Source organism: Homarus americanus, unplaced genomic scaffold (assembly GCF_018991925.1).
Source record: "Homarus americanus isolate GMGI-L3 unplaced genomic scaffold, GMGI_Hamer_2.0 scaffold32929, whole genome shotgun sequence".
Taxonomy (NCBI): domain Eukaryota; kingdom Metazoa; phylum Arthropoda; class Malacostraca; order Decapoda; family Nephropidae; genus Homarus; species Homarus americanus.
The window spans coordinates 2,445,954-2,458,111 of record NW_024737097.1 but is presented as its reverse complement, the minus strand read 5'-3'; the positions used below and the strand labels follow the sequence as shown (position 1 = coordinate 2,458,111).

General features: G+C 32.6%; 1 protein-coding gene across 1 annotated transcript in view; it reads left to right on the top strand.

Annotated features, from left to right (window-relative positions):
• The window catches only part of LOC121873359, a 127,850-nt gene that overhangs the window by 45,801 nt on the left and 69,891 nt on the right, over positions 1 to 12,158 (top strand). Inside the window, exon 5 of the mRNA XM_042376910.1 lies at positions 6,958 to 7,125. Within this exon, the coding sequence (XP_042232844.1) occupies positions 6,958 to 7,125 (168 nt within the window). The remainder of the gene's footprint in view (positions 1 to 6,957; positions 7,126 to 12,158) is intronic.

The following is a 12,158-nucleotide window of genomic DNA, read 5'->3' as shown; positions in this document are numbered from 1 at the left end:
ACCCGGCCAATTTCCGACGGAAATGAAGGTCATATTCGGTCTAAACACACACAAATACACTAGAAAAATATATTTTTGACTTTCTAACAGAGTGTGGTGTGCTTATGTAACTTTACCATAATTTTTGGATGACTTGCATTGATGTTTTTGTGGTGGGTGGAGTGAAGTGTGGGTCTAATTAGTGTATTGCCCCGAATTTGTGGGTGAATGGTGTGGGGGAATAGATGGTTGTAGAGTGTAACTTGTGGGTTGATGTAACACTCATGCTGGCCAGGTGTTCTGGGGGAGGCTGTCATCTAGTTATGATTGAGCTAGTGCTCATCTATTGCTGGAGGATATTTGATGTGGTTATACTTTGGTATGTTGAGAGGCTATTATAAAATCATTTGAGGATGATAGAATAATTATACATACCCTGTTCTGCATAGGGGTAAAGGGAGGTCATGGAGGAGTAGGTTGAAAGAAACAGAAGAAAGAATTACACTCTTTGGGTCTTTGTATTTGTCTTGTGTTAGGTTACATGAGAATAAATTTTCTAACTATTTCTGGTATTTGTATGCATTAGGCTTTAAATTCTTTAATTATGGTATGTCATGGCACAGATTGTCAGGCCTATGGGACCAACTTTCACTGTACAGCCAATGCAACAAACTTCTCTGGTTTCTTTGCTTTTTATTGACTTACGTACTTATCCCCTTCTTTTAACAACTATATGAAGCATATAATATTCAACAGACAAGGAGTACTTTTAGCTTGATTACCTTTTTGCCTATTTTTCTTTTAATTTCACCATAAAGGAATTTTGCAGCATAAGATGTATCATTCAGTGGAAGACAGATTGGTGAGGAGGATTGTTTTTTATACCACAAAAGACTGGGCCATAAATTGGTGAAGCTCAAAATACAAACCCATTGGTTGGGCGAGAGCTAATGTATGGCATAGAAGTTCATGATAATACAAAGTGGTGGAAGGAACCAGGAATTAGGTGCAGAGGGTCCCAGTTGTACATTAGGGATAGGTACCAAGGTCATGCAACTTTAAGTGAAATGGCATTAAGCGGGTAATTTTTCTGTAAGAGCATTTATGTCACCGATGTAACCTAATACTGTATGAATAGGGACTGGATTTTTAAGTCATTTTTTACTTAAAGAATAGAAAAGTATTTGTGATATTAATAAACAATGACTCAAACAGAAAAGCATTTTAATGGAAAATCACTCATACATTCAGTAATTTTAAACATCATTTTAAAAAGATTTAATTGTAACATACAGTCAACCCTCGCTTTATGCGGTCCCACATTCCGCGTTTCCACGTTTACGCGGTACCCTGCCAAAACCGGAATGCTCACATTCCGCGGTGCGTGTACCCCTTTACGCGGAGAGCGGCGCGAGCAGGGTGAGCACAAGGTCGCCCAGTCATCAAAATATTACCACGTTCTTCACCCGCCACCCACCACAGCCGGCCCAAGTCAGTGATAGTGATAATTATAGTGAGGATATGGACTTATATGGACTTTGAGGGGTTTGACAAAGAGGCCCTGCAAGCCTCTGTGGTGGATAGTGATACAATTGATACAAGTGATACAGGTGAGGGCCAATAATCTGCCCTCTGCCTCGGAACCAACCCCCCATCCCCGTGTGCCCAGCCATCTTTTCTACGAATGTAAGTGTTAAAAAACATAATATTATTGATATTTCTCTTAATTATTAATTGTGTGTGCATACCATCATAAAATTAAGAAGTTATTTTTACTACAACGTAAATATTGTGTCTGAAAAAGTGGAGTTTGGGGGTCGGCCCGGTCTCTATTTCAATTAATCCCATATGTTATGTTGTTCACTTTACGCGTTTCTCACTTTACGTGGGCCGCCGTGGGTTGAATTAACCGCGTAAAGTGAGGGTTGACTGTATAACCTATAAAATCTTACCTTAAGGAGTGGATGAGTTCACTTGTTAACTACTCTTTATAATGCCCGACTTAATATTCAGTGTAATACTCATACACTTCTTTTCCTCACCACCTGCACAAGCACTTTATAGTGCTTGTCACTCATTATTGAATGATTACAAGGATAAATCCAGATAGTATAATCGATGCTGAATGTGAAGCTTAGCCATTATACTCACAGCATGATAGCACACAAAAGGACCAAGAAACATCTAGAAAGATGCTGGTATGTTATGCAAAATGACTTTGGAGTGCAGAAGATTCAAGTTCTGTCGTAGTTTAAGTAGATTAAGTCGGAAACAATGCAATAATGTTAGTGCAGGAAATTTTTGTCGTTTTCCTCAAGTTAATCAATGATGTCAGTGCAAAACGATGTAAAGTGGGGACCTCATTTGGAGTTAAAAGTGGAAAAAATTAAAAGAAAAAATTACAAGCACTGATTACTAAAAAACATATTTTTGTTCAATCCAGAATGCAATGCCTAGCTTATATCAAGGTATGTTAATGAATATATATTTTCACTGAGTAAACCAGTTGGTCTATGCTATTTGTGTAAAACAGTGTAAAAATAAAGAGACAGAAAGAATTCTTATTGATAATGATCATTATTTTTTTGCCATACTCACACTGCTGCTCCACTTGGTGGTGTATAACTCATTCTGCATTCCCAAACTGACTTTCTAAGTTTATAGTACTACAGTATATTTCTGCTTTCCCATTTTGTGTAGTTTCCCTAATTTCTACTTTCTCATTTTATGTTTCTCTGTTTCATGTGTCCTGGTGTGTACTGTACAGTACTGTATACCCTCATCGTCTCACATTTGTAACTCTCAGTACTGTACAAGTAAGTGACCACTGTCTCACTAATGTGGAAGCCAAATTACAAATAGTATACCTGTACTCTCCTCTCATAAATCTGACATTTACAGACGTAGAACTGGTTGGTAATTGAAATGTTTAAGAAAAAATCTAAGTACGTACAGTATGTCAAAATCATGAGCACATCAAATCTAATCTTTCCCAAAACAAAACACTTAACCACAATGTATTTGTTACAAAGTATTCTCTATATATTTACCGTAGATTTAATTTTAAAGGAATAATTCAACAGATCCTAAAAATTTGATGATTTCTTTTACGAATCAGCCGTAAACGCGCACAAGGAAACCTCCGCTAATTTGTGTTGTAATAGCTGAAATATTTAGTGCCATGAGGATTTTATTTTTGGTATTAATACATCTTAGCACAGTGAGGAAATTGAGTGACTTTTATTTTGATTATGTCTCAGATACCTGTATTGTGTTTGGGACAATTTTTTATACGGTCTGGTCAAGAATGGCGACCGCAGCTCATCTTCTATCAAGGAAGAAAAGCCATTCCCATGCAATATTTATTACTTATTACAGAATGAAAAAGGTACCTTTTATCTAAGTTTCAACGTGATTATCTTTGAGAAAAAGGAGTGGCACGAGGCTGTATTCATTTAGCAAAAAATAAAAGAGAAATAAAGCTAAAAACTATCATCGTTTGCCAGTAAAAGAAGGTACTGCTGCACATGAGAAATTGAAATGCTCATTGAAAAATTTAAGCTAATTTTTAAATGGGAATGGTAGGTTGTAAGTAATTTGAGAAAGAGGAGTTGGTTGGCTAAATAGTTTGAGAAAGGGAAGGTGATACTGTCTGAGAAAGAAGAGAGATGTGATTTGAGAAAGGTGTTGGAATAAGAGATATTTTGGTTGTGGAGAAGATGGAGAGGCTTCAAATGTCTGAAAATTTGAAGATTGCATTTAACAGAATAGTGGATGGGAAACAAAGCTGTCATAAAGAATTATGAAAGTACAGTACCTGTAAACATGTTCATCATATGTACAGTGCAGTAGTGTACAGTACAGTACATTAGGAGTTGTACAGTTTGCAATAATATACAGGTACAGTACTTAACTTTATTGAGGGTTTAACAAGCTGCTAATGGATTTTATTTGTACAGTATACCGTAAATGGAAAGGAAGATTGAATATGGATAGTGTGAGTGATGAAGTATAGGGGCTGAATGGTAAGGTAGACTCTGTACCATAAGGGTGATCAAGAACTGGGCTGGACTGTTCTGGGCAAAAAAGTTCTCCTGATGGAAAACTTGGATCAGGCAGGGCTGAGGCTGATTGAGCTAGTTAATGCAGTAAAATGTGTGAATATGAGGATGTGAATGAGTGCCTTGTTACATATGAGGCAGAACACTGCTGGGTATAAAGACAGTGATACAGTTTTATTTTACAGTGTGCATTGATTATTTTAGTAGTGAAGAATTTCCCTGGCTTCATTTCATGAGGGTGAGTCATGCTGAGTAATTGTAGTAATAGTATAATGTAGTGTATTAGTGAATTGAAGTTGGTATATACATTAGCAGTGGGGCTCCTAGTGTGTATAACATTGCAGGCAGTATTAGCATTGCCCTTAGTCATAAACATTATGCTGTATACAATAATAGATTTGTATGATACAGTATATGAGTTACAGTAGTGGTTAACTGTTAACATATTGCAGTACTGTACTGTACAGTATATTAGATGCAGTACTGTATTGTCATAAAGTACTAGAGATGAGGCTGTGGTTGTTGCTTGTAAGATATATTTCAGTATTTGATTACTTTATTGGTCCTACATCTTTATAGAAACATTACTGTAATATTTATCTGTGATGCCTCACTCTTTTGGGGAGCGCCCCCCTTAGAGGGTGGCAATAAGTACTGAATAATTGCCCCAGTATAACTACAGTATTAGTTAAAGTACGGTTGGAGATGCACTTGTCATTGTTCAGATTACCTCCAACATATAAGCTTCAACAGTACAACACTACAGTATTTGTTTACAAAGTACTTTTAGTAAGGAATGGTATGAGTGTTCCTTAGTTAGATGTTAAGATTATAAGAATTAAGTTAAACTTTGGATAAGTTGCAACAAACAAGTATTGAGACCAAACGATGGCAGTACAGTACAGTATAAGACATTATTGGTAGGTGATACAAGACAAAAAACAACAGCAAGTATAGTACAGTAAAACACTTGTTAAACTAACCTTACATCTTATCATTTAGAATTTATTTGATTTTTTCAATTTTTAATGTATCATTTTGTTTATGAAATGCATCACATTTTAAAGTTTCATTCAGCAATAAAGGTAATTATATAAAATAATATATATATATATATATATATATATATATATATATATATATATATATATATATATATATATATAAAATAATATATATATATATATATATATATATATATATATATATATATATATATATATATTCCATCAATTGAGCTGAGGAACTTGACATCAATGATGGCAAAGTACCATAACATATTGTTCAGTCTTCAGTGAAAATTCATGCATTAATTCTTTTTAGTAAAAATAACAGTACGAAAACAACTGTGAGTGTTTTGACATAATACTACAGTACAATAATTAAACTTGGAAGTCTCACTTTGAAATTGTCGACAACAAAGATATTTTCACAGAAGGACAAAGCCAATGTTTGTCCACTCACTGGTGTATTGCTTTTGGTTTAATTTTTTAAACTAGTTTACCACATTGCATTCTACATTATATTTGGTATTACTTACAACTCCTGATAAAAGATAATAAGCTTCATTTGCAACTGCACATAAAATCATATATACAATAGTGTACAGGGTATTAGGCATTTGTGTACTCTGCTTAAAGTTATTTAGATATCTCTCTTTACTTGTTTTAGAGTACTATACAGTACTTCTGTTGAACTTAAAGAACTGAGAATGCTCAGAGGGATGCAGGAAATGGTATTCTTAATGCAGACACCTGAAGCGAACTACACAGTACAGTTCTGATAAATATCCTGCTTACTGCCAGCGTGATGAGTGACAATGTACTTTTTATTTTATTTTTTTCAGGATATTTCTAGACAAGTGACTTTGTTAGGGCGTTTGCTATTACACAGTGTAAATATAAGAGGAGTGCATGGTTTAATATTACTTCATGATATCAGTGTTTTCATGTAGTTGTTTCTATAATACTTTGCCCTTGAAGATATAGTGGCCTTAAGAACACTGTATCAGTAAAGTAAAGTTGTGCTATTATGATATTTATCTTGGTATATATTACATATAGCTGTGTTACATTTTGTTGGTGTATTCAAAGTCTTCTACATATGTTTCAAGTGAACTTTTTCCTTAATTGTACTTTATATAGACACAAATGAAGGAGCCAAGTTAGAATATTTCTTATGTTACAATTTTCTGTCAAGATCACTTTTCCATTATTGATATGATGAGTCAAAGTTACAACATAGTGTTAATTTTGTTCCAAATTAGCCAAACTTTTAAGTGGAGGTGCAGAAGTCTTATCAGCTGCTGCTGTTCCAAGAACAATGGTTTTAATTGTTTACAGTTAATGTTGATCTGCCCCGGGTGGTGAAGTACGTACTGTACGTATACATGATGACTCCTTCATTGTAAAGCTCTTCACTTTGACATCCACACAGCCACATTTTTTCCATGTTGGTGACACATTTACATTATAAGACATTTGTCCGAAATATGAAGATAGTTCAGACATATGGATGACAAAATTCTTTGCTCTTTCGATGTCTTTGGTCATTTGCACATTTTATTCATTCTTTTGGGAGATATTTCAATAGGAAGTATAGTAATGCAATAAAAATTATTTGAATTTTTTCTTGAGCAAACTCTTTAAATAAATACCATAACTATGATATGTTGAAAAACTGAAGATGTTATGTTTGAAATAAAAGCCTGAACTCACAAAAGCATTATTTATAGATAGATGGTGCCATCTCAAATCAAAACTTGTTTTCGCATTAAAATAACTGTGATTTTTGCTGAAATTAAATAAAAAAAAAATTTCACCAGATTAAGTACATATTAATATATGCATTGACATCTTGATGATAAGCTCTAGTTATTTCTTCATAATAACACACTAACAGATGTGCTCCTTCACAGGTAACTCAGACTTTGAAAATAATGTGGCAACACCAAGTTCACCCACCAGTCAGCTACTACAAGAATATGAAATGCATCTGCGGAACACATTGGCGAAGGGCATGGATGCAGAGAGCTACAGCCTTCACACCTTTGAAGCGCTCCTTACACAGAGCATGGAAAATCTGGGTAGGATTACAATAATTTTCTGTATTTTTGTTTATTCATTAAGCTACAGGTCAAGAATTAAAAAAAGAAAGGTCCTAAAACAGCGCTTTTCTCTATAAATTTCTAAAGTTGAGACCCAGGTGAAGGCAAATAGGTTTTTCAAAGCAAATAACATTTAATTGTACAATAATGTGTATAGCACAGTACCCCTACCACTAGTTTATTTTTCTAGATGGTTTAATATTAATTTTCATATTTTTATTTTTATTTTTTCACCCAAGGCCACATTTTGGTGTTCAAGAGGCTTTCCTCTGAACTGAAATAAAAACATTGAGCATACCATTGGAAAAAAAAATATCACAGTATAATGTCTTCCTTCTCACTGAGGATTAACATACAGGATTGGGTTCTATAAATAGATACTGTACCGTATGTGTCTTATGGACAACTACAAGTTTATTGGACACAGCTATGTTTCACGGACTGTTTGTGATTCATTATTGTATGATTATTTGGTCATATTGTTTATAGTAAAGATATTAATTCACATCTTATAGATTACAGTATAGTTTTACTTGCCCTTCAGGGATTACTTGAACCAGTAAGGCAGGTTCTATATAGTAACAAATATTGTATTACATCATTAATTGATAATACCAAAGAAGAGCCAAGTTTTCTGACTTGCCACTTTCAGAATCCTTTTTCTAACATTTTCCCTAAAATCTTTAAATAACACAAAGCAAACTGTATGAACCAGTGAACCTTCTTTGACACCTTTCATGTAAAATTATTTATTAATTTACTTTACTAATCACATGCTGTACCTATGATATATAGGCTGTCAAACCATTTTTCTTTGTTTTACATAATAACACTTAACATCGTGCAGATATGTTGTCATACTTACTTTTCCTCTTCACTGTTCTTCAGCTTACTAGCCAATGAGGCTTGTTTAAACTTCTCTGAGACACTCTTCTAAACTTGTTCAGTAACATTCTCTAATACACCTGTACACCATTTTTTGTCAATCTCTTCATAATTGTGTATGTGAGCTTCATTGATTGTTAAACCCTTATACTAACTTTGCTTTCACTGCTTTTAAATTTCAATCCTACTAAGAATTTAGCTTTCCCTGCATGTAATTTCCATCACTGTGTGCAAAGAACTTTTCTGCCATTGTCTGTAAATTTCAAATCATTGTACTGTACAATACTGTACTTTACTCTACTAACTTTTTCTGATTGTAAATTTATTTTCATCATAGAACTTCTATATTTGTACATGGGTTTCATCCTACTTCTATATATATATATATACATATATATATATATATATATATATATATATATATATATATATATATATATATATATATATATATATATATATATATATATATATATATATATATATATATATATATATATATATATATATATATATATATATATATATATATATATATATATATATATATATATATATATATATATATATATATATATATATATATATATATACTGTACTAGCATTGCAGATCTTGTTTGTGGTGCATGACTTTTTTTTCCTCACAAGTAAAGCTTCCTATAACTACAGTATTCTCTACTCTTTTCATTTTATGTTTACTGTTCTGTACAGGTACTGTCCTTATCTTCACGTTGCAGTCAGATAACTTCCTCATGAGAATATGATAAATACCAATACAATTTTTACTTCTTCATTGTTGAAGTAACTACTTATGACATATGTCTATTGCATCCTATGAAAGTCAATGATATATAGTTCAGTGTAAAATGAGGGAAAAAAGTTGAATGATACACATGAAGGGGCAAAGAATATCCTGTTAAGCCTTACCCAAATACCTCCAGCACTGGGAGACAATTTGGTGATCTGGCTTAACAGTAGTCTAGGGCAAGCTTAAAAGTGAGAGTTTTGTGGTGATGAGATAAAAAGAGACACTCATTTTAGATTTTCTATGTATTATTTTAGTATTTTCGACATACAACCATTTTGACTTACGACCTGGATTTGGGTCCCTAACCCCGTCGTAAGTCGGCGAGGAGCTGTATATATAAAATCTGATCCTTAAGTAGATGCAATAGACACTTGTTTAGTATAGTAGTGAACAAGTTTCTTGAATTATTTAGAAAGAATGGTGTGTTTAATAATTAAAGCACATACAGTACTCTTTTTTTAATACGTATACTGTACTGTACTGTGTAGCCAATTTCTGAGAATTTCATAACAGTCCTAATTTATGTAAAACTAATATGATCCTTACTCAACCTGTTGGACCAAGAGCCTTGGTACCTGTCTGGCACTGATACAGTTGTAAGGACTTGTATAGCAAAGAATAAATCCTCGGAAGGTCTTTTGTGTATACTGCATTTTTTAAAGCTTTTATACCAAAATTTCATTACACTCTTTGTGTAACACCCAATTGAAATACCTCAGGTAAATATTTGAAGCTGGGAACCAAATTTTGAGATAAGTTGGACTTTTGAGCACTGGTATGTTCAATGGATATGTATTTAGTTATCTCAAAGTGTTTCTTTTATTTGTCATACAACAAAGTACTTCACTTAACTATAATTTTCAATAGAAATATACCATCTGGAAATTAGTATTTGTGTCAGAGTTTGTATGAAGGCAGGAACCTTATATTGCAAACTAGATACGTACATAATGTTTCAGTGACACAGGATCAGAGTTTAACAGAAAGAAGTATACAGTATTCTTTTAACTTTATAATAAACTTTTATTAATGAAGCTTTGCTTTTATTTGTGACAGAAATGGGAATCATCATATTGAGATTATATATCTGCAGTACAATTAAAAGAAATTTGCTTAAAGTCACTATGATGTCATGTTGAGTAATGTCTTCTTAATATGAGAACCAGGGTTCTGTCTTTGTATTTGTAGAGTTTCGTCTTGATGTGCACAGATCTAGACACTGCCACCCTGGGTGTGAGCCACCATTATCCCGCTTCTTTAGATTACTCTGTGGCAGCAGTGTAAATACAGTATTTGAAAAATATGCAAAATCAGAGATATGACTACCCTTTGTTAGAGCCAGTATTTATGGCAATGTATGTATGGTAGAAATGATTTGAAGTTAATTAAAAACCAGTAGAGTAGCAATTATTATGTTGTAAGATATTTTCTTAAAAGTAATTAATTTAATCTTTGTTTCTCAATGAAGATGTGCTTATATTATTTCTATTAGAGATAAATATATGACCACTTCCTTATTACACTTACCCTTCAGTTTCATTGAGTAACATTAATAATTCTAAACTTTTCAGATCTTATTTTCTATAGAAAGATTTGAATTATATTTCAGCATTTTGAAGAATGAGTTTACTTGGGTTTTATTTACTTAAAAGCTTGAGAAGACAGCTAGCTTATAGACCCTTTGCCCTAAGAAAACCTTAACACTATATATATATATATATATAGATATATGTACTGTATATATATATATATATATATATATATATATATATATATATATATATATATATATATATATATATATATATATATATATATATATATATATATATATATATATATATATATATATATATATATATATATATATATATATATATATATATATATATATATATATATATATATATATATATATATATATATATATATATATGTGAATTTTTAGCTATTAAAACAACTATTACCCGGTATTTCACTGAAGGAATGCAATTTCATTTACTTCTTAGGAGTTATGTCACCAAGTCCACCTAACTGAAGGCTATAGATTATATTAAATAATCAGTGACACATCTAAAAGGAAAATTATAAAATTTTTAAAAACCTACAGTATAGTGTTTTCAGTTGTGGAAAGTTTACTGTGTCAAATTTTGAAATTTGGTAGTGTTTTTGAGTGATTTTTTCTTTTAACATTTTTACAGGATTTTTGCACATTTTTGAGCTTTTTTGTAAATTACCCCTTTTTTTGGCACACTTTTTGTTTTGTGCACCTCTAAGCATGTAAAACCTAAATTATCAGCCTAAAGTTGTATTTGAGAGTTGATATAGTGACGCCCACTTGTGAACTTAGCTTGTATCTGCCCATGTCTGGCTGGTGTTGTCATGCCAGTGTCACATGTCTGTCAATCTCCAGTCATCCCGTCCTCATACTCAGTGGCCAGTCCTACTTGACGAGCTGCAAGTAATTTGTGTCAATATTACAGACGTAAACATGCTTCTATGAAACTGTTGCATGATTGTGACTAATATTCCTTATATTAAATGTTGATCAAGCATTGTCACATCTTTTTCAGTTATGTGCTACTAGAGCAGATTATCAAAATGAAAAAATTGATAGAATGTTCAAAGAATTTCACATTGCTTGTTCTGCCATAGAGACATAGCGTATTATACTGTACTATATTCTGAACAGGGCGATGCGTGAAGTGAGTTTTACTTCATAATATTATACTGTAGATTAAAATTTTTAAAAAGGTATTCAAAATTTGTATATGTTAGGCAGCATTTTAAAATTCTAAATTATCAAAAGCAATTATTCTCTGCCCTCTTATAATGTAAGATAGATGTACAGGTATAAGGATCTCTGTGCATTTTAATTTTTATTAAGCTAAGACATCCACTTTGTGTTACAGTCAGTTCTTGGTTATCTTGTCCATACAGTGTTGTAGTTTGATTGGTCATTACTGTACAGTATAGTCTGCATTTACGCGGTCAATTGAACCCGTGGAGGCCCGCGTAAAACGAGAAACGCGTAAATGAAATAACAGAACATATGGGATTAATTGAAATAGAGACTGGGCCAACCCCCAAACTCCACTTTTTCCGACACAATACGTACGTTGTAGTAAAAATAACATCTTAATTTTATGATGGTATGCACACACAATTAATAATTAAGAGAAATATCAATAATATTAGGTTTTTTAACACTTATGTTAGTAGAAAAGCTTCACACCGATGCTTGTCTGGGTCGTTGTCAAGGATGAGCCTAATTTTCTCCCCCAACTTGATGATTTCCTTCACATTATCATGGCTTGGT